The sequence below is a fragment of the Oryzias melastigma genome, linkage group LG8 (assembly GCF_002922805.2).
Source record: "Oryzias melastigma strain HK-1 linkage group LG8, ASM292280v2, whole genome shotgun sequence".
Lineage (NCBI taxonomy): Eukaryota > Metazoa > Chordata > Actinopteri > Beloniformes > Adrianichthyidae > Oryzias > Oryzias melastigma.
The window spans coordinates 23,744,515-23,768,456 of record NC_050519.1 but is presented as its reverse complement, the minus strand read 5'-3'; the positions used below and the strand labels follow the sequence as shown (position 1 = coordinate 23,768,456).

At 44.3% G+C, this 23,942-nt stretch overlaps 1 protein-coding gene and 1 long non-coding RNA gene across 2 annotated transcripts in view; both read left to right on the top strand.

Moving 5' to 3' along the window:
* Positions 1-7,207, top strand: part of rpain (RPA interacting protein) — a 15,639-nt gene extending 8,432 nt beyond the window's left edge. Inside the window, exons 5-7 of the mRNA XM_036213032.1 lie at positions 1,428-1,491; positions 6,799-6,939; positions 7,086-7,207. Of these exons, the coding sequence (XP_036068925.1) occupies positions 1,428-1,491; positions 6,799-6,939; positions 7,086-7,115 (235 nt within the window). The 3' untranslated portion in view covers positions 7,116-7,207. The remainder of the gene's footprint in view (positions 1-1,427; positions 1,492-6,798; positions 6,940-7,085) is intronic.
* Positions 7,208-15,083: 7,876 nt separating this feature from the next.
* LOC112141964 lies at positions 15,084-18,621 on the top strand. The gene is made up of 3 exons (XR_002918497.2): positions 15,084-16,772; positions 17,046-17,096; positions 17,185-18,621. It is a non-coding gene; the product is annotated as an uncharacterized LOC112141964 (long non-coding RNA).
* Positions 18,622-23,942: the final 5,321 nt, after the last annotated feature.

The following is a 23,942-nucleotide window of genomic DNA, read 5'->3' as shown; positions in this document are numbered from 1 at the left end:
GGATCTCTCCACTCTCACCACCTGCTCCACTGACGGATGAAAACACACGCGGATGGCAGAGCGGCCGCGAGTGAACAGCTCCAGGCTGCATTTTTCTAAAAAACATGCAGACAGCTCTTGTTGTTTCTAATGTAACAAAAACATGGATCGTAAGGACAGAAACGCAGTAAGCTGTCCAAACCCCGCGCTAAATTATATCAGATTCTAGCAGAGTAGTGTGGAGCGTCTGACCATCCAAATGAGACGTCTAGCAGTGTTATTGATCCAACAGGTGTGTATTTTATCGGTACACACATGGAGCACGTGACTTAAGTGTTCTGAACCCAGTCTCGGCAACGTGCACCAATGCTTTTATGCAGCTCTTCGACATAAATAGAGCCTGATCTCTCCTTCCGCACGCAGCGAGAGCTTTGGGTTTTGGATAACCGTCAAGAAGCAGCTTTGACACATATTAAAACAAAGACTATTAAATATTGTGCGCGTGAGGAATGCAGCGGCCATGTGGGTGATCTGCAGTACGCGTGTGGCCCGAACCGTGTGCTCTGTGGATCCGCATGGACCACAGATTATCCGTGATCCGTTACACCCCTGATGCTCACCCTTTTTTGTTGCATTGTCATCACCATCTGTGTGTTGCATGGAGAAATCTGCACAAACCACGGGTGGCCGTGGTGCAGTGGTAGGGCGGGTTCGACTCCTGATCAGAAGTGAGCGGGTTCGATTCCTGCCTTGCCCGCTCATGTGTCGAAGTGTCCTTGGGCAAGACACTGAACCCTGAATTGCCTCTGATGGGAGGTTGGCGCCAGTGTTCGGCAGCGGAGCCACCACCAGTGTGTGAATGTGTGTGTGAATGGGTCTGTGACTGTGAAGCGCTTTGGGCCCTCGAAGGAGGGTAGAAAGCGCTATACAAGTATACGCCATTTACCATATTCTTCTTTTTTCTGCTTTTATTTACATTTAAAACTGGATTGGAGCGGAAGTTAATGGCTTTGAGTGCCTCATTTTAATGGGCTAATTTGGTCACAGTGCCACTCACCCTTACTGGTGGGTGTGTGTAACTGCAGTTACAAATGACTGAAAGATTGCTGCTTGATCATGTGTTCGATTAAACGGCAGGAGCTGGTGGCGCTTGTAAATTCTGCTCTATGCAGGAAAAACTCTGAATTAAGAATTGTGTAGAATTATCTATGATTCCTTTCTCTTGCATGTTGTTCTGCCAGAAGTGCAAATTTACCTTTTACTAGTATATCCACCCAGGTTTCTTAGTATAATATATTAGAACCCCCCTTTCCTCTAATGGCACTGGGTTTTTCCAGGCCATACTTGTAAACAAATGTGTTCTTAATCTATCCTGCTTTGTTATATTGAAATGAAACAAAATATGTTCAAACTTGACCAAAAAAGTAAGACTGCTTGTCCATTTTTAGGAACAACTTGAGCATCAACAGTGCTTCTGTCTGCTGTCAATGTGGACTCTACATCAACACTAAGGTCTGTTTAAACCACTTTCTTTTCTTACAGCGTAACCAAACAGTAAATCAAATTGTTTTGCCTATTGACCTCTACAAGTAACGGTTTAAAAGTGCTGTTTGTTGGCCATTGCCTAATTTTTGACCAATTAAAATAAACTTGGTTAATTCCTGAAATTACGGTTTTGTGCTGCCCCCTACAGGTTGAAACAAGGTATTACCGGTGAATTTTGTGATTGGTCAACTGGTGCAAGTCCCAGAAGTTTGACTTGTAGCGCTCTGCAGCTAAAGTATAAAAGCTCCGCCCATCTTTGATTCTGTAATAGTCAGTCGTTAGCTTTAGCATGGCTTGTAGCTAGGTGTATTGCCTTTGGTTGTCAAAAATCTACTAGCTTGAACAACTTTCCAGTGGACTTGGAAGTTAGGGAACAGAGGTTTAGTGCAATTGGCGTTATATCCAACAAACTCCTTCCTGTTGATGGATTTGCAATGGTTCTCTCGGGATTGATTGTTTGTTTAATACGTTACCCTTTCTTAGCTATGATGCCAACATAATTTTACCACTCTCAGACACAGGTCCCCCTTCAGACCTACAAACCCTTAGCTGCGCCAGCTTCCCCGCTGTTGGCCATTGCAAAAGCAGCATCCTAAACCAGCGGCTTGAAACATTAAGATTCTGGACCATGAGAACCAAGCTCGGGAGAAGAGGGAGGCAAAAAATCCTCAACCTCCTAAGAAAGTTCAGTGGAGAAACTTGCATCACTTTGGCAGGTGCCACTCCATATTGGAGACTCGGCGTACATTACATAAAGCTAACCTAAATGTCAATCTTGGTTCCATGCCACACCTCCACTGCTCAGTCCACCTTCACGAGCCCTGCCCCCTTTTTGGAATTCTTCAAATTTGGGCTGAGAATTGAATCAGCCTCCAACTGTATCGAGGTAAATATGTGTCAATACATACAAACTCAAATAATATACACACTAGCCGGAATCACACACACACACAAGTTTAATTCACACACACACACGTAAAACTGAATGTGGAGTTGTAGGAAAAAGGGGAACATGTGAGAAAAATGTGTACTTGGGGAAAATAATGTGAGAACTTGCTTGACAAAAACCTTTACTTGTGTGTAAAAATGTTATATGTGAAGAAAAATCGCACACACAAGATTTAACTTGAGGTTGTGGGGAAAAACACAACTTGTAAGACTGTGTTGAAAAAATCTTTACTTGTAGCTTCAGTTTTCTTCTGTAGAAGAGTTTCACACAAACACTTTGAGAGTCTCGGAGTGTTTTGGACTTTTGACACACCCCCGTGTGAAAGATATGTGACAAAAGTAACTTGCAGGGAGGAGGGGTCAGAAATCAACCAATCAGAGTATGGGGATCAGGGGGGTATTTCTTGTTCAGCAATGGTGCACCAAGCTGGAGAAAAGTCTCTTAGAAATATTATTTGACACAATAAGTGAATAGTTCATATTTGACTTCTCTATGGTAGTGTTGGAAATATTTGCAATATATGAAATAATTGGAGGCGGAACTCCGCTGCAGCTGGAGACATCAGCCATGCGGCTGGCTTCCACTGAAACACATGACGGAAACCCTGGTCGCTCTTATGGAAGAAAAAAAGAAAATTGACACCCAAAATGAGAGCAGGCAGCGCTTTATTTGGATGTTGGAATTTACCTTCAAATAGACGATTTCATAGAACTTTGAGAAAAAGGCTACAGCTAGCATCTTTAACTGATACAAAACACATTTTTAAACTTGGATGATAACATCAAATACACCTGCCAAACTGTTAAGATTCAAACACAGAGATAATAGCAGTAAATGTTGTGGCAGGTTAAAGTTTACATCCACAGCTCCTTCACTAACATCTGCTCTCTGTGTTTATGTCACTAAACAGAAAGCTAGCGTTAGCGCTGTAGATTCTAGCTGGGCTTTCTCCGGTCCGTACGACCAAGAAAAAAGCTCAACAGTGACGCCACGGATTAAGAAAATTATGTGCGAACTCACTTACACTTCTTACAAAAAAAAAAAAAAGTGCGACCGACAATACGATTTAGGCTCTTACAGTAGCTAACTACAAGCTAGCAAAACAATGCAGCAACATGCGTCTTGACCGCACATTTTATGTTTTTCCAACATGAATTTCCATCAGTTTTTGTGCTGGTTGAATGTGAATATGTGCGATTAACATCCGCTATGTTTAAAATAGGGCTGTCAGATTTGTCGCGTTAAAAACGCATTAATCTGACATGTGCTTGATGCCGACAATTTTTTTGACGCATTAATCGCGGACTTTCTCATACGTGCTTTTCCACACCGCGCGCGCGGGCGTCCCGCCCTCTAACTCACCGGCTGTTCTCACTAGATCACAGGCGGGTCTCCAACCTCCGAGCTGCGAGCTAAAACCGGCCGGCGCTAGGACCTGGAGAGCTCCTGCACTCTAACCCGGCTCCGGTTCGCGTCCAGTACCACGTCTGGTGGTACCGGCTCGCGTCCGCGCCGCGTCCTGAGAGCTGCAGACCCCCGACGTTCCGAACAGCAAGCGCACCGGGGGACGTTTTAAATGTTCTGGAGGTTTAAGCGTGATCCAGCCCTGGCATAGCTGTCTGTCTGCCGGCATATTCATGGCGTGAGCTCCACTGGACACGTCGCTGCATCGAGCTGCAGCCAGAGAACGCGGCGGCAGTAACAGACTGTCAAACTATCCACGGTGTATCCCGCTTTTCTCAGTCTTTAATGTTTTAAAAAACAAAAGTTAATTGGAAATGATAAATCTCTATTTCATTTATTACTGCAATTCTACAGAGGAGGAAAAGATTTGGTCCTGACAAAAAATGAACATGAAAGTGTTATGGAAATGTTATTTTTGATGTTTTTTATTTTATTTTACTGAACGTTGATTGAAGTTTTGAATTTAAAATGCCCTTCACTTGCACTTGGGCTTTTGTTAGGCATTTTATGTTACAGCCTTTTATTGTTAAGAAAGTTTATCTCAATACAATGTTACAAAATAAAGTATTTCTGATGAAAACTATTAATATTGTCATTCTTGTTTTCATAATTAATGTAGAACTGCTGAATTCCATGAACCACACATTTTTTTCCTTAAAAAAAGGCCACATGTAAATTTGCAATTAATCGCGAGTTAACTCTGGACAATACGATTAATCGCGATAAAATTTTAATCGCCTGACAGCTCTAGTTTAAAAACATGAAACATTAATAAAAACGTACATCGAAGAACCAAACTGCATGTTACTCGCGAGTTGCTAGCATCAACTTTAGCAAACAGTCCACGGTTCCCAGCCTAATTTCTCTCTATTAAAATGCGATTCCTGTTCTGTGATGATTCCTCTCCATCGGATTATTTTGTTGTCAAGGTTTTTGAAGTCGATTACAAAACACTGCGTCTCCTTTTGTTACTTTTTCGGACCTCCGTCATTCATTACTCGAGAAGACTCGATCCATAATAATGGCGCATGTCTGTCACGCCGCATGTCACGAGACTTCCCATCCAGTAATAAATGTCATTGATTACAGGAAATAACACAGGGGAGGAGGAGGAGCAGCTCGGATTTAAAGTCACAGGCAGTCAACAAGCTTTTGCCTTCTCGCTCTTGCAGCTTTTCATAGAAGATCGTGGTAAGACGATCTCTCAAAAATGAAAGATCGTCAGCTTTGGAGATCGTAAGACAATTTTATATCGCCATATCGGCCACCCTTACACCCAGGGGTTCGGAGGAAACACGCGAAGGGATCCCAAACCAGGCGTCGGTGTGTCGGGAACGAGACTGCACTGTTCGCAAACAAATCCACAGTGGATGCGCATGTAATGGAGTGCGTTTGAATTTCATTTGGTAGCATTCAATTCATTCAGTCATCTAATCATTAATGTGTATGCTACACGGAGGTGCACGGGACATGGACAACAATAAATGAAAGAAAAAGTCAATAAAAAAGAACATGCAGAGAAAAATGAATTAGATGTTTAAGAGGAAGATTTAAAGTAAGGATGAATATGAGCAGACCAAATCCTCCATTGGAGAAGATGAAGAGAAAGGGGGGGATGCAAGTTGCATGGAAAACGGATATTGTAAACCAGCCTCGTTAAGGGATTATGCGCTCTTTATTAACATTAAAGATATTTAGTTAACATGATAAGCCTGGGTTTCGGGGAAATAAAGGGAGGGCGGGTGCATAAGATGGAATTGTAACTGTTACAAATTTACATAGGAGTGTTCATCTCGTTTACAGACAAGCTATGGTCGAACACGGAGATCAGAAGGGGGTAGATGTAATGGCCGGTTCCGACGGCTAATACTTTTTATACTACTTCGGTTCTCTGAATAAATGATTTAGCTAAGGAATCGGGACTCTATTGACCATTTGTTAGTACTATTAATATTTCCAACACTACCATAGAGAAGAAACATGAACTATTCACTTGGTCTTGTTGGTTGGAATTAGCGCTTTGCTAGCTCCACTGCGTCACCATGTTAAAACTAAATACCTTTGATGTTTATTATGCTTGAGCGCATAATCACCAAACGAAGCTGGTTTTTGATATCCGTTGTTAGTAAGAGTTTATTTACTACAGAAAAACAACAAAGGAAAGTGTCAAAATATTATTTTTAAGAGATTTTTCTCCAGCTTGGTGCGCCATTGCTGAACAAGAAATAACCCCCCTGATCCCCATACTCTGATTGGTTGATTTCTGACGAGAGATCCCCGTGCCTGACCCCTCCTCCCTGCAAGTTAGTTTTGTCACATATCTTTCACATGGGGGTGTGTCAATAGTCCAAAACACTCTGAGACTCTCAAAGTGTTTGTGTGAAACTCTTCTACAGAAGAGAACTGACGCTACAAGTAAAGATTTTTTCAACAGTTTTACAAGTTGTGATTTTCCCCACAACTTCAAGTTAAATCTTGTGTGTGAGATTTTTCTTCACATATAACATTTTTACACACAAGTAAAGGTTTTTGTCAAGCAAGTTCTCACATTATTTTCCCCAAGTACACATTTTTCTGACATGTTCCTCTTTTTCCTACAACTCCACATTCAATTTTACATGTGTGTGTATCAAACTTGTGTGTGTGTGATTCTAACTCGTGTATGCTATTATTGTGTGTGTGTTATTATTTACACTAGTACGTATTGAGACATATTTACCTCCATACACCTGCCTGTTTGGTTACCCTCTAAATAAGTTTTTTTTTTTTTTTTTTTACTGTGCTTGATGCAGAAAACCAAGCCATGCATGTGGTACCTCTTTAAACCGTACATGGAGTGTAACAGTTTGTGTTGTCCACAGAAACGCAGCATTACTCTAGATGGCTTGCAGCACCTTCTGGAGGTCAGGATTTCAGAACATATGGAGGAGTGTCAGTGCAACCCTGTTTTCTCCGTCACAGCCGACACAGAAGGTTCATCTAATCTGATGATAAGCTGCCAGGTATGTTTACACCACACCAAAGGCCCTCAAACTGAAGATTTCCTCTTGTCTACTAACCTTTTATTACCAAAAAGGCTTTTGTCTCCAGACGTGAACAATTCAATCAAACCAACCTTGGCCAATTACTTTTTTCTTTTTTTTTCCAGGTTTGTGATTACCTGTCTGTTGTCCTATAAATCCAGAAGTTTCTACGAGTGTCAACTGTAGGATTTAGTTTTTTTTTTTTTTTTTTGTGTTCAGTGCAATAAAAGATTATTTTATATACATATTTAGTGTCTGAATTTTGTGCAGTCCTCACTTGTTTGGGAAGTTGGAGCTGCAAATGCAGTTGTCTTTTGGTGCATTCACACTGGACCCAGTGTCAAGTTTCAATGTTAAGTCAATGTAAAGCTTGATCTTTGTGCAATTTGGGCTTTAGGCACAGCCGCGTCAACCAATACAGGACTCAGCTATGGGTATGTGACACTTTCAGTGACTAGATCAAAGGATAGAAAAGGAGATTCAATATAGTGGATTTCTGTCCTGAATTTCCATCCATTTTCTTAACCCATGGGAACAATGGGTTTTCCAGAGACTGTCCCAGTTACTGTTGGGTAAAGGCAGGATACATCCTGAACAGGTTGCCAGCCAGTCACAGATCCCATAAAGCTTGATCAACAGCTACGCTAGCCAACTGCTATGGTGGACAGCTCCCTAGGCTCCCTAGGCTTTAGCACAGCTAATAGCAGTTGCCGCTGAAAAGGCACTTGGCAGAACTAGGGAGGTCTACTTCCCAGGTTGTGGGTCCCTGATCAGCGGCAATTGCTTTGCTATTCGCTAGGTTGTCAGCCCGGAGAGCCGCCGCGGGTGCCTTTCTGGCTCACACAATCACTCCAGCTTTATGTGCTTATGATGTTTTCTCATTTTCATTAAGACAATGATAAAAAGAGTTTTATTTTTATTTTCCCCCTCTCGGATAATACTCAAACCAGTTCGAAGACAGCTGAAAGTAACATTTAAAACGACCCTCAGGTGCAGCTCTCACTGCAGAAATGGAATACACAGAAACCGGAGAGACACTGAATGATCTAGTGAAAACAAACACAGCATGTGCTTGCTGTTGCCTCTGTAGAGTTGTCCAAAAAATATATACCCAAGCTACTCGCTCAACATCATCCATGTTTTCCATGACGTGGCAACAAACCAATTCCATAACAACTCTGGTGGTTGCTCCGCGGTAGGGACGTTAAAGCTATAAGCAGTAATTTTGACGAGTCAAAAGTGAACTTGACGCACCTGCCATGTCTGGTGTGAATGCACCATTAAACAAAATAGCAGCACTTGTTTGGTCCAAAACAAAACTGTTTAACCACTGCCATTGCTGTTACTTGCTTACAGTACAGTTGCTGACAGAACTGTGACTTCCTTCTTGGCTCAATAACTATAATGGTGTTCTGATGGTTTTTCCTTCCTTTCAAAAATACAAAATGTCTTATGAAGCAAAGAGAGAATAATGTAGCAACAGAAAGGCAAAGGCTACAAATAAATAAATCAACAGCTAAAGAGAAAAACAAAATTGAATATTTGATACAAGTAAAAGCTATGTATTATTTCTTGGGTTTAAAAATATTGTCATTTTAAGGTATTCAGTCACGAACCCAGTAACTCCACCTGACATTGCAGTTTTTAGTACACATGTTTCAAGAAGCATACTGGTATGAGTTCTCCTTAACCATAAATCTTAAGTCACCAATATGACAAAATCTATTTCATCTGTAAAATATTTACTGCATTAAAACTAGTCAGAATGTCTCGTAAAAATTAATTTGAGCTTTGAAACTCCTGTGAAAAAGACCTCTCTTTTTTAAACAGAATTCTACTTAAGAATATATTTCTCAAATCACAAATGTTTTGGTCTATTGAAACAAGTCAATATTTTTGTAACTTTTCAAAACAGACGTATTCAAGGTAAAAAAAAAAATACATTAAAAAACGGCAATCACAACAAGAAGTGGAAAGTTTTTCTTTTTTTTTTTTTTAACGAGGAGCTTTGAAGACTTTGCCTCACTTGTCAGTGGAAGACAAACTGTTGACTGGCTTTTTTGGCTTTGTACTATGCTACGAGGCCTTCTTACTTGTTTAGATCTCAAAGGATACGAAATTACTATTCACCCACGACTGTTCTGCTATCCACCCTACAAACATGGTTGTCAAGTTTGCAGATGACACCACCATTGTGGGCCTCATATCGAACAATGATGAGACCCACTACAGAGAGGAGATCCAGCACCTAACAGGGTGGTGCACCGATAACAACCTCGTCCTAAACACCTCCAAGACCAAGGAGGTCATAGTGGACTTCAGGAGGTCTAAAAAGGTGGAACACATCCCTCTTCTCATTCACGGGGAAGAGGTGGAGCGAGTGGACCACATCAAGTTCCTGGGGATCCACATTACATCTGACCTTACCTGGTCAGTGCATGCATCCTACCTTGTGAAGAAAGCTCAACAGAGACTCTTCTTCCTTCGGAAATTAAAAAGGACTGGACTTTCCTCTCAGCTGCTGGAGAACTTTTACAGAGCCACCATAGAGAGCATCCTCTGCATGAGCGCCACAGTGTGGTACGGGAGTTGCACTGCAAAAGACAGGAAGGACTTGGCCCGGGTGGTGAAAACCGCACAGGGGATTGTGGGTCAACCGCTCCCACAACTCGACTCAGTGTACGACAGCCGGGTCCAACGGAGGGCTGGTCGTATAGCTGCAGACCCCACCCACCCTGGACACCAACTGTTTGTAGCTCTTCCCTCTGGGAAGAGATACAGGAACATCAGGACCCACACCAACAGACTAAAACACAGCTTCTTCCCCAGAGCTGTGAAGTCCATCCACCCACCCACCCTAAGTCTAAGGAAATAGACTTCAACAATAACTCTCAGGTCTCTGTGCACCGATTTATTTATTTTTATTTATGTTCTTGCAGCACCTTAACTGTTGTGCAATGTCCACTTCCCTTTCACCGTGTCTTTTAACTGTAATGCACCTTGTATATATTTATCTTATCTTATTCTTTCTTAAATTTTAGCAAAGAGCTGCTGGCAGAAATTTCATTTTGCTCTGCATAAATGACAATAAAGATTCTTGATTCTTGATTCTTGATTAAGGAAAAACTGAGTCCATTATGATGAGGAATATGTTCCAAGAAGAAAGAAGACCTTTCAAGGCCATAAAATACCCTCTGTGGATATTTTATGGAGACATTTGAGAATCTGGCTTCCCTTTGGATGCTAAGAGGCCCAAATGTGACCTGAAGCCCACAAGGTCTGTAACTTCCCAAGCCCTATTTCTTGATAAGAAAAACGCTGGACAACTTCTTTGAAGGATTTTGCAGAAACAGGGATTTATCCTAAAAGGTCTTCAAACAGTTGTTTCTGTCCCCCTCCCAGAAGGACCGATTGCAGACTTCTTTAGAATGTAAGGTTTATGACTTTACGACCCCGGGACCCATAGGAAAACCCTGTGACTCAGCTCAGAGCAATCTGAGACGGACATTCGACTTTAAATTTCTTTTATTCACAAATAGATTATAAAGATCTGTTCTTTTATTTGTGATGTTGAATGTGAATAACTTGACATGAACATAACTGAACTTTATTCAGAGTTCAGCAGGAAGTAGACAAAACTTCCACTATAATCTTTTGTTGTTCATAAATGTGTGATTTGCATCTGAATATGAGTTTAGACAACATTTAATTATGTATTGATAAAGTGCATGTTAAGAGTTAATGTATGTAATATAATTCAAGTTTTGATTTAATTCTCTTTATTTGACCATTAAGAAAAATTAGAATTACTTGTAGTTTATCATTTTCTATGAGAAATCTCCTCACAGTTGATTGTTTATTCATTAAGAGTTTGAATGTTGATTTTTAAACCTTGTTTAAGATAAGCTCATTCTGATTTAAACTTTATGCAAATTTGTGTGTCATTAAAGTCTTTCATTTGTGTTTTTGTTTTACCATCACTTTACTTTTACCATGAAATACATCTTTGAATGCTCAGGACATTTAAGAGACATAACTTTTTGTTAGAAAATATTTTTGTGGGGGTGCAGTGAGTCTAGCCACAATAATGTGCAAAAGTCTGCTCAAACTAGTTCTAACCGCTTTTTAAGCTTCAGCTGCTTATTCCCTCATCCTGCATGTCTCCGCTGAAGGACAACTCCTGATATAAACACTGACGGTCAGAACTTGTGCTCAAAATCAAGGTCTTTTTCATGTGCTCAGTAACTTTCCATTCCCATATATGGTGTTGTTCCTGTTTTCTATGCAAAGTTAATAAAAGCCTATTGTACATTGTGGGGCGGTGGGCAGTTGGACGAAGACAGGCTGTTAACCTGTTCTCTCTTCTCCACCGCCTCCCTTTTGCAAAAGAATGTTTTGAAGTTGAACTTACTGGTTCGTGTTTTTATTCATCTTGAAGGGAGTCTTACATTTTTATTCCTAACACTTTTATTTTTCTTAGATAATTTAAACAGCTTGATGGAAACATGAAGATGTTGGAGCAACTGGAGACCTACAGCCATTGGCTGATAGCAAGGCCTCCTCTGAGGTCAAAAGGTCATGCACACTCTCACTTCAGTTCAGTTTGAGCTCAGAAAAGCTCAAAGAAGAATGAGAGGAGAAACCATTTTGGTCTTGTTTCCTTTTATTTCAATGTATCCCATGTAACTACACTGCTCACAAAAATTAAAGGAACACTTATTTTATTGGGCCTGGCATGGATAGAATTAAACCTGTCTGATAATTATCTTGTTAGTTAAGCAGCTGAGGGCCTCGTTAATCAATTTCAGCTGTATTGGTGTTCATCGATTAACAGTGGCAACAATTAGAAAACCCTCCAAACAGGACTGGTGTTACATGTGGAGGTCATTTCAAGTTTCTCCCTCTTGATCTTTTTTGGCTGGTTTTCCACTCGTGCTGGTTTTGGCTTGATAATTATCTCTACTGGCAGTATGAGGCGATTCCTTAACCCTACAGAAGTTACACAGGTTGTCCAACTTCTCCAGGATGGCACATCCACACGTGCTGCTGCACGAAGGTTTAATGTGTCTCCCAGCACAATCTCTAGAACTGGAGGAGATTTCAGGAGACTGGTGGCTATTCTGGGAGAACTGAACAGGGTCGTAGAAGGTCCTCAACCCCTCAGCAGGACCCATACCTGCTCCTTGGTGCAAGGGGGAACAGGCTGAGCACTGCTCGTGCCCTACAGACAGAATGACCTCCAGAGGGCCACTGGTGTGAATGTCTCTACCCAAACAATCAGGAACAGACTTCATGAAGGTGGCCTGAGGGCCCGAAGTCCTGCAGTGGGCCCTGTGCTCACTGCCCAGCACCGTGGAGCTCCACTGACATTTGCTCAGGAACACCAGAATTGCCACTGGCGCCCTGTACTTTTCACAGACGAGAGCAGGTTCACCCTGAGCACCTGTGATAGACGTGAAAGAGTCTGGAGAAGACAAGGAGAACGTTATGCTGCCTGCAACGTGGTTCAACATGACAGGTTTGGTGGTGGGTCAGTGATGGTCTGGGGAGGCATATCCATGGAGGGACGCACAGACCTCTACTGCCTAGGGAATGGTGCTCTGACTGCCATAAGGTATCCAGATGAAATCCTTGAACCCATTGTCAGACCCTACGCTGGTGCAGTAGGTCCTGGTTTCCTCCTAATGCACGACAATGCCCGGCCTCACGTGGCAAGAGTATGCAGGCAGTACCTGGAGGATGAAGGAATTGAAACAATTGAATGGCCTTCACCATCCCCTGACTTAAACCCAATAGAACATCTCTGGGACATTATGTTTGGGTCCATTAGGTGCCGCCAGGTTGCTCCTCAGACTGTACCATAGCTCAGGGATGCCCTCACACAGATGTGGGAGGAAAAAATGGACTAGCCTGCCACATCTTAATTTCACTCTGATTTGATGGTGTCTACACAATTGAGCCTCTGTAGGCTGAAAACTTTTATTTCCATTAAAAGACTTGACATCCTTTTGTTCCTAAGACACTGCCCTGTCGTTATTTGTATAAATATCCAACTTCATATTGAGATGTGATGTATCTAATGTGTTTCTTTAAAGGGCTTCTTTAATCTTTGTGAGCAGTATATGTGCCAAGACCAGCATTTTTGTTTACTCTATCTTTTTGGTAACTGTCATGCATCTTTTTTTTAACTGTTTTGAAGCTCGTCACCATTTGCGTTTCATATTTTTGAAACTGATTGAACGATGTGCTTTAAGACTAAACTACACCACGCTTTTTTGACGACCATCCACTCTTTTTTTGGTTGTGCGTCTTCCTCCTACAGTATGTGCCAAAGCTGCTGCTGCTTTTATCTATCTCGTCGGCCTCAGGAGAAACGCCTTTGTCTGGTGAGCTTTGTCTGAAAGTCCAGTCCAAGTCCAGCTTCAAGCCACTCTGGTGAAGAGACCTACTCAGCTAAACTGTCGCGGTTTGATGTGGTCATAACAGCCTATTTGATTTCTCCAGACTAGTGTCTTGAACAGTTTAACATAATTGTTTTCTTTAGATAACAATTTCTCTCCTAAACTTTTCTGAGGCATTACTTTGCTTATCCACTGACTTCCATACACCTTCATCCACACACACATGCACTATATTGATTTTATTTGTTTATTTTTATATATATATATATATATATATATATATATATATATATTTGCTTATCTCTCAATAAATATCAAAAAGGCAGTCATTGTCCATCTTGTTCTTTCTTTGTGATTAGGTCCCTTCAGAAGAGAATTTACTTCCTGAAGTGTTGAGATTGATTCTGAAGATAACTCTTTAACAATAGTATCTTAAAATTGATTAAACGTTCATCACTGAGTAATTTTTCCTTCCTTACGGAGTGTGGTCACCTTGACGAGACAAAGTCAATTTCTTCATTGAATATGACCCCTTACACGCTACAGCTTCAAGAAGCCAAAATCCCAAAGACTTCTACAGAGAAATACACAGCTATTACTGTCCATTTGTCAGAATAAAAATTCTTGCACTGATACATTTTTCTTAACCTCTTCTTGCTAATATATATATATATATTTTACATTGAATTTTTTCTTTTCTGCAAATTATAGAAGTCATAAACTGACAAATCAGATACCACAGTAAAAGCATGGGGTGCCATTTAACTTGTCCTGTCCAACAGCTGAGGCAACAGATGCGGGCTGAGAGCTTCTAGTGTTGGGCAGATTTTACTGTCACAACAGGGATTTATTGAGTATAAACCCCTGTTGTACGTCATGCTAAACTTTATTTATATTTATTATGTTTTATTTTATTTATTTATTTTTTCTTCTTTGTTGTTGGACCGGACGGAAAAAAAAAGAAGGTGGGGGGAGGGGGGGGATGACAACAGAGGTAAGCAACATCATAAAACATCCAAGTCTAAGTAACAAACTAGAATGGGCGGGGCCTGTCTACACACACACTTGTTGGCCAAAATAGTCTCCACATTTAAACTAAACATAATGTACTCAATGAAACTGTAACTGCAGCTCACACACTCCATCATACAAACCCATTCAGATAAAGACTTTCATTCTGTCACACAAACTTCTAGTGCTAAGGTGAGCTGACACCTGTGCTCAGGTGAGTGTTTATGTTTCGCTGAGATGGATGGTGATGGAATGTACCCAGGCGGAGAGCGCCCGGCCATCCCCACGCCAAGAACCCCCGCCGGGGCAGCAGCTGCAACCAGGACACCCCCAACACCCGAAATGGGGTCGCGGGGAGAAACCGAGCCCCCCCTACCCCCGAGGGGCAGCCCACCACCACCCAGTGGTGCCGAGCATCCCCCCGGCCCACCCCAGGTACGAGCCAAGGCCCCCCAAGGGAGACCCACCCCACACTCCAGACAACCGCCCGCCCACACCGCGAAAGGTCCAGGGGGGGAGCAAGGCGGGGGCCGCCCCCCCCGCCGAGCCTTGGATAGAGAGATATAGTATTACCTTTCCATCAAACTCATTTTGACAGGTGACCTTTGACCTCCGCATTCTAAAGTGATGACGTAACAATTTGATATCAATTTGATATAAACTTTATAAAAACTTTAAATCAAATCGATATAAACTTTATCTAAATTTGATATCAAATCGATATAAACTTTATATCAATTGGATATAAACTTTATATCAAATCGATATAAAGTTTATATAAAACCCCTCCTGCATTCCGAGTCACAAGTGTCTGCATTCCAAGCGACGAGTCTCTGCAGCTCCGTGATCCTTCCTGAGTGCCTGCCTGCACGAGAGGGAGGGAGACCGGATACCCTTTTTATGACGGGTCCAATCCCCCTTCCCTTGATCCACCCCTCCGAGCTCTTCTGGACAAGGATGGTGGGATTAATAGGAAATAAAATAATTCAATGGTTATTCCTTAATTAGACTTTATTTCATTACACTGTAAATATCCATTTGCCAGATCAGAAGGCCTGGGGGTAGAGAAAGAAAAAAGCAGTTAGTCCCCCCTCTGCTTTTGATGCCTTCCGACACCCAGTTACTGACTGATACAGACAGTAGCAGAAAGGAGATCTAGTCTGTTTCCTAAGGGGCGCGAACATTCCGACACCAGCGTATTCTGCCGGATCTGTACGTCTGAGGTGCAGAAAGAAAAAAAGCGGTGAGATCCCCCATCTGTTTGATGCTCACACTTAACACTTACTGACTGATGATACCTTAATGATCTAGCTTGCGGGAAAGGAAGAAACCCGTCGTCTGTTCCTAAGGAGAGGCGATCATTCCAACACCAGTGGGCCTTCTGATGGAGAAGCGAGCATTTGAGAGTGCAGAAAGAAAAAGGTTAGTTAGATCCCCCACCAACAACCATCTACCGACGGATACAGACCTTGGGAAAGGAAGCCTATTGTAAACCCGGGTAACACCCCATCAATCGGGTACAACTTATGTCCCCCCCCACCACCCGCGGTTTCTTGGTTAAATACTAAAACGCCGACCAAGAGTCAAACAAGTCCAGACATATCCTCCAAGCTTCTAAGCGTCATGTCGCTTTTTACCAACGGAAAGGCCAGAGGTGAGTAAAACCTCTGAATGAAAATCCAACTGATTTGAAACATTTTTAAGCAAAGCATGTTTTTGTTTTTTTAAAGAAACTCAAGCCGATGTTCACCGCATTCAAACAGATAACTTCTTTGATGGTAAGATTTATTTTATTTTAACCTTTATATCATTTTTAACCGCCAGTATTTCTTCATTTTTAAACTCACAGACTTTATCGACTTGAGTCAACCCGAATTGGGTAAGGTTCTTTCTCTTATGACACGTATTCCCTTAATGCGCCACCCGTCGCTGCTCCAAAGCAGGGGAAGCTCTCCCTCAGAAAGACGTTTCGTCAGGATCAGTCCGTGCGTCCTCCTTGTTTCCCGAACCGGTCCAAGGCTCCAGCGGGGGACTTCAGACCTAACTCGGCCGCAGCAGCTGCCATCCCCGGGGGACCGGGGGAAGCTGTCGGTCAAACTCAGATGCTCCAGCAGCAGCAGCAGCAGCGACCTACCCCGAACTTTCCGACCAAACAACCCGCGCAGAAGCCGCCTCAGCCTAACCCCCAGCCTCAGCCCCTGACCTCCGCGTCTCAGACCATCTTGCAACCCGTCAACGAGCGTCCGGCTCCGGGTAATCCACAGCCGATCTCCGGGGTCCAGGCCTGCGAAAGCCGAAGCGAGCGCCCGACGGGTCCGGAGAAACACGCCTACTCGGAGCTTTAGGATCGGGTTCAAACAACGGAGGCTGCTCCGAAGAAGAGGAAAAGGGGAACCGTCGGTAAGTTTTGATCATTTTTCTTTCTTTTTCCCCCCGTCTTGTGAAACAGAGTGCAGCCATTTTGAAACACGCGGTAAATCATGACGTCACGTCCTCTACTTTGGCGGTTAATAAATGACTCGAGATCGCCATCTATCGAATTGGAGTAGTATGTATTTTCTTTGACGGTTAAATGACTCTAGATCCCCACCTATCGAATAGGAAGAGTATGTTTTTCTAGCGAACCCTATCACACACTATATGTGTTGTTAAAAAATGCATTTTCTTTCACAGATGCCGAATTTAAAAAAATACATCGACCGCTCTCCACCACCACCCCTGAAGGTTTGTAGTATGACTATTTTTTTTAATTTATTTCTTATTTTTATAGAGTCTAAAAGCAAATATACTCATTTTGTTTGTTTTTTCCCAGACAACGACGCAGGAGGAGTTTCTGAGGATCCGGCGAGCGACGACCCGACTAGACAAAGGTTCTATTGGCACAGTATGATGGCTCGTACCTTGATGATGATTGTGGAAATGGCCCAAAAAAATATGAATCATTTTGTGAGATTGTTTGGTGTTTTTTTCCGCATAAACTCATAAACTCATAAAGAAAAAAAGTATCTTGACCTCTTTTCATTAAATTATTCAGGGTGTGACTTAAAATGGATGATTCTGAGAAAACCGTTGACTCTTTGGATTCAAAGGAACCATTATGGGGTCTGAATGAATTACGGCTAATGAGTTCTGAACTTTACGAGTCACATTCAGCAACCCCCAGAAATGATTTAGAAGGTGTGACGTTTGACCCAGACCACGAATTGACGGATGAAGCCGGTGTTTCTGTGCCCGTTCATTCATTTTCCACAGAAAATGATGAATCCGCGACGCGCAAACCGGAATTTGCACTCACGCCCATAGAAGCCTCCAGATTTCTACGCCAACTCGCCCACCCCCTCTTTACTGGAGTTCCTGCAGAACTTGGGCGGAGAATCAGACCCTCTCGAAAATGCATGTGCGCAGACACCGTCGCGAGTTTTAACGGATGAAGAAGATGAAAATGATTTTCAAAACACTTTGGATCATCAGTTCGAAACAGAACAGCCGTCTCCTGACCCGTCCTTCGGGTTTCAGGAAGGCTACGGGGTGGAGGAAGCGTCAGATGGTGATGAGCCCGTTTGCCCTTCAACCTCCACAACGCCTTCGGGTCAGACGAGGTGGGTGGTTCACGAACGCTTCAACAACGTTGAAATTAGGAGAGTTTTTAACGTGCCTGATCTCAGTAGGGCTCCTGATTTAGCACAGTTTTACACAGATGTGGTAAATGTTTTGGCAGAGTTAGCTGAGACGGTCAGCGTGGATGCAGAACGCGGGGATCTCGTTCAGTTAGAACTTATCGGCGATCAAGTGCGTTCTCACATCACCTTGAGAATGGATGAACCTGTAAGCGCAGACACTATTCTTCAGGCTTTTGAAGAGCTTTTAGAACGGGTCATCCAATCTAACGCCGGCATAGCTTCAGACGCCGAACTTCAGTTGGTCGTTCAAGTTGTGCACAACCCTAGAGGGGGTGTCAAATGTAGGCTCGAAAAAACTTTAGATTGTGAAATACTGGCCAAGAAAAAGAGACATCTTTACGACGTCGGTTTTAGGAACGACCAGCTGTGCTTTGCCATCAACTTGGCACACCTGCTCCATCCTGGTTGTACGGACGCTCAAGCTGCAGAGAAAGGCAGAAAGCTGCAACGTTTAGCCGGTCTGGACGAACAGACGCCCGTAACTTTAAGCGACGTGACCAAATTTGAGAACGCTTTGAAACGTAAAATTGTCATTTTCTACAAAAACCCAGATCTGAAACCTCTCTTGCATTTCGATTTTCAGACAGGTCCGCTACGCTTTTTCTATTTTTGTTTCAAAATCATTACTACGGGGTAAAAAATCTGAAAGGATTACTGGGTTGTCAATTTGTAAACAATTTCTGCTACAAACCTTACACAAACCCTCACCGCCACGATTGCGTCGGACACTGTTCCGTCTGTAACGATCCCCAGTGTTTGACCGCGCACGGTGTGAGGAAAGAATGCCCAGATTGTAGCAAAATCTGTCGCTCCCGGCACTGTTTTGAGAAACACAAAGAGAATTCCCCCAACGCCTGTGACTCGTACAAACGTTGTAAAAAATGCAAAAGAACGTATTACATACCCATCAGCTGGGCTACCGAGAAACACAAATGCGAGACATTAAAATGTAAAATCTGCAAAGAAAAAATAGAGGGAGATTTTAAAAATCACATGTGTTACATTTAGCCTCTACCCCCCGCTCGAAATCATAACGAAAAGCTCGTATTTTACGACTTTGAAACGTTTCCCGACAAAAACGACGAGCACGTCCCCTTTCTTGTCTGCAGCAAAACTCTAAACGGTGAATGGGGGTCATCTTTCGGGTTGAACTGCGTCAGAGAATTTGTTCTGCATTTCAGAAGACCAAAGTGCGGACAAAACATAAAGTGGTTGCTATGGAGATAACGCTAACAAAAAAGCCGCCATTTTGAAAAAAAGTGATTTCTCAAATAGATCTCATTCCAGCTACACAGTAAGGGGATGGGGGGGTTAGTGGTGCATAGGGGCTGCTTAGCAGGTGAGCTTGTGGCAGAGGTGGGTGCGGAGGGCAGCGATGGTGCGTAGGGGCCAGCAGTGAGGGTGGCGATTGTGCGTAGGGGTGGGCGGCGAGGAAGAGGGCGGGTAGCGAGGGTGAGGGAAGGTAGCGACTGTGGGTCATCCAACGTCGCTCGTGGCTTTAATTTACTTTCATATTTTATTTTTACATCAAAACTGTTAAATGCAGGTGAAAAAAAAATCATTTTTGATGCTTTTAAACCATCACCATTGTGTTTACTTCTAAATGTTGTTTTTTTTACCTCAAAACTGTTCAATGCAGGTGCAAAAAAATTTAGCAGAGGAGTACAATAAATAACAACCTGGGGACATGGGGGGGGGGTGCTTTTAACCCCTTTGCTATTCAAGGACATAAAACAAAATTGGGTAATAGAGCTTGAGGGCAATTGTACCCGATTAAGAGACCAATTTCACATTGCTTCAAGGGAGCAATGTTCTCTGCAAGATGTTCTAAGTGAGGCCACACTTTGGCTGTTTGTGGTGTAGGAATGTGCTCACGGTTAGCAGGAATGAATTCACGAGTGTACACTACTGGCACGGTGATTCTTTTGGTAGAAAACACTCCTCTTATTTTTAAGTCTTGGATCTTTCCACATGGAATGATTGTTACCTTTGAGGACATTGTAGAAAGCTTCAGTTTTACTTGCTCCAAGTCCACATCTAAAGAGTCTGCAACCTCATCCAGGATAAATGAAGAGTCACTTTGTGAATCCAGCAGAGCGTAGGTGAGGACTTCTTTGTTTGGTTCCCTTGATGATGAAACATAGACTGGCACGATTGCAGAAGTTTGTGCACTGTTTCCTTCTTTCAAAACTCTATTAGATGTAGACTCTCTGACAATCCGAGGGAGTTCTCCCACATCGTCGCCATTGTTGTTTACATCCCGCCGCGAGCAGAGGCTGCTCTCGCGTGTGACGTCATTCAAGAGACTATCGCGAGAATCAACCTTCAACACCCAGACGCACTCATTGTGATGTCTGGGGACTTCAATCATGTTGACTGCAGCTCTTACCTGGTGGGTTTCACCCAGTATGTTGACTGTGCCACCAGACAAAACAACACTCTGGACCTGTGTTTTGTTAATGTCAACCGAGCGTACCAGACCCAGGCCATGCCTCCGCTGGGGAAGTCTGACCACAATTTGGTTTATTTGAAACCATTTTATAAACCTATTGTGTCGAGACTCCCTACAACCTACAAATTGGTAAGGAAATGGTCTCCAGAGGCTGATGAAGCCCTGCAGGACTGCTTTCACTCCACTGACTGGAATCTGTTACTAGAGGATTTTGACAGCGACTTGAATGGATCAGTTGAAAGAGTCACAGACTATATTAACTTTTGCACCGACACAGTGGCTCCACTGAAATCAGTGAGATGTTTTCCCAATAATAAACCCTGGATCACAAACAACATTAAAGATCTCTTAAACTTGAAGAAGGAGGCTTTTAAAGTGGGCGATCGAGAAAAGCTGAGAACAGTGCAACACGAGGTGAGAAGGAGTATAAGGCGAGCCAGATGGGAATATAAAGGAAAGCTCGAGAAGAAGTTACAGCAAAACAACATGAAAGAGGTGTGGAGAGGCATGAGGGCCATTACTGGCTACAAGGAGAGGGGAGGCACAACACAGGCGGGAGTTGACATGGCCAATGAGTTCAACCGCTACTACGCCAGGTTTGACTCTGGGCCCGCTGTGGTTCCTGACTCGGTCTGTACCACCTCAACTGCTGTTACCACCTGGCCGAGGCCCGGCAGCCACTATTCCTCTGCCTTTTCATCCACTGCGCCCCTCTGCTCCACTACCTCTGCGGCTGTGTCTTCCAATATCTCTGCGGCTGGGTCCCCCAACAACTCTGCGGCTGCGTCCCCCAACACCTCTGCGGCTGCGTCCTCCAACACCTCTGCGGCTGTGTCCTCCAACACCTCTGCGGCTGTGTCCCCCACCACCTCTGCGGCTGTGTCCCCCAACACCTCTGCGGCTGTGTCCCCCAACACCTCTGCGGCTGTGTCCCCCAACACCTCTGCGGCTGTGTCCCCCAACACCTCTGCGGCTGTGTCCCCCAACACCTCTGCGGCTGTGTCCCCCAACACCTCTGCGGCTGTGTCCCCCAACACCTCTGCGGCTGTGTCCCCCAACACCTCTGCGGCTGTGTCCCCCAACACCTCTGCGGCTGTGTCCCCCAACACCTCTGCGGCTGTGTCCCCCAACACCTCTGCGGCTGTGTCCCCCAACACCTCTGCGGCTGTGTCCCCCAACACCTCTGCGGCTGTGTCCCCCAACACCTCTGCGGCTGTGTCCCCCAACACCTCTGCGGCTGTGTCCCCCAACACCTCTGCGGCTGTGTCCCCCAACACCTCTGCGGCTGTGTCCCCCAACACCTCTGCGGCTGTGTCCCCCAACACCTCTGCGGCTGTGTCCCCCAACACCTCTGCGGCTGTGTCCCCCAACACCTCTGCGGCTGTGTCCCCCAACACCTCTGCGGCTGTGTCCCCCAACACCTCTGCGGCTGTGTCCCCCAACACCTCTGCGGCTGTGTCCCCCAACACCTCTGCGGCTGTGTCCCCCAACACCTCTGCGGCTGTGTCCCCCAACACCTCTGCGGCTGTGTCCCCCAACACCTCTGCGGCTGTGTCCCCCAACACCTCTGCGGCTGTGTCCCCCAACACCTCTGCGGCTGTGTCCCCCAACACCTCCGCGGCTGTGTCCCACACCATCTCTGGGGAAGTGCCCTCCAACATCTCTGCGGATGTGCCCAATCCAACGGCTGTGCCCCACTGCTCCACCTCTGCGGCTGTGGCCCCCTCCTCTGCTACACCTAGCAGTCGGCTCTGCTCTGCTGCTGGGGGTGTTCCAGCTTCGTATCACCTTTCCAGAGATGCTATCTGTGCTGAGCTGAGGAGGCTGCGCCCTGGAAAGTCCGCGGGCCCTGATCGGCTGCTACCGCGCGTCCTTAAGGCGTGCGCATCGGAGCTGGCCGGACCCCTCGAGGTTCTGTTCAATCAGAGCCTTCGGACAGGTCAGGTGCCTGTCCTGTGGAAAACCTCGTGCCTGGTCCCAGTTCCAAAGGTGGGGAAACCAGCCGGTGTCGGGGACCATCGACCTGTGGCTCTGACATCGGTGGCTATGAAGACGATGGAGAGGCTGGTATTGCGACTGCTTAAGCCACAAATACAGCCGGCTCTGGATCCGCTGCAGTTCGCTTACCAGAAGAACATCGGGGTGGAGGACGCGGTGCTGTACATGCTCCACACAGTACAATCTTTTTTAGACCACCCTGGTCGCTATGTACGGATCATGTTTTTTGATTTTACTAGCGCTTTTAACACCATTCAGCCTCTGATTTTAAGCAAGAAGTTGAGAGAACTGAGTGTGGACTCTGTTTTCATTTCCTGGTTGGAAAGCTATCTTACACAGAGACCTCAGTTCGTGCGGTTGGGAAGCACTGTTTCAGAGACTGTTTTAACCAACGTTGGAGCACCTCAGGGAACAGTGCTTTCACCCTTCTTGTTCACTGTTTACACGGCAGACTTTGCACACCGGTCCTCCTCATGCCACTTACAAAAATACTCTGATGACACAGCGGTGGTGGCATGTGTGAAGGACGGTGATGAGGCGGAGTACAGAAAGGTCATCTCTGATTTTGTTCACTGGAGCAAACAAAATGGACTCCTTTTAAACGCAGCCAAGACTAAAGAGATGATCCTGGATTTCAGCCGGAAGAACAGAACACATCAGCCTATAGTGATCGACAATAGCACTATAGAAACCGTTACAGCTTTTAAATACCTCGGAGTTCACCTGGACAATAAACTGGACTGGTCTGCACAGGCAAATGCCTCTTTTAAAAGGGGTCAAGGTAGACTCTTCTTTTTAAGACAGCTCAAAGCTTTTAATGTCTGTTACAGGATTTTACACATCTTTTATCAGTCCGTTGTTGCCAGCACAGTTTTTTATGCCGTGGTCTGTTGGGGAAACAGCGCCACGGCAAGTGACAAGAATCGCCTCCAAAAACTGCTGGACAGGTGTGCACGGGTGGTTGGTGATGGGGTTCTGTCCGTGGAGGCTGTGGTGGAGGACAGAACCGGGAGGATGTTGGAGGCTATTTTAAAGAACAGTTTTCACCCACTCCACACAACCCTGGCCTCTCAGAAAAGCAGCCGCAGCGAGAGGTTCATCTCGCTGCGCTGCCGGACTGAGAGGTTCAAGAGGTCTTTCATCCCGTCTGCTCTGAGGTTGCATAACAGCCTGTGCTGATTTGTTTTTAATTTTTAATTTGGTTCTTATGGCGCTCTTTATTTATTTATTTATGTACTACCCTGGCTTTTTATTACTCTATCGTTTTTATTATTCCTTTGTCATTGTGTGCATGACTGTCATTTTTATGGGGCTACCAGGCAAGGGAATTTCCCTTGGTTGGGATTAATAAAGTATCTATTCATTCAGTCATTCATTCAATCTCTGGTGGCTGTTGTCTGGATGAAGCATTTCTTTCTTCTGCTTGATGAATCTCAGAGC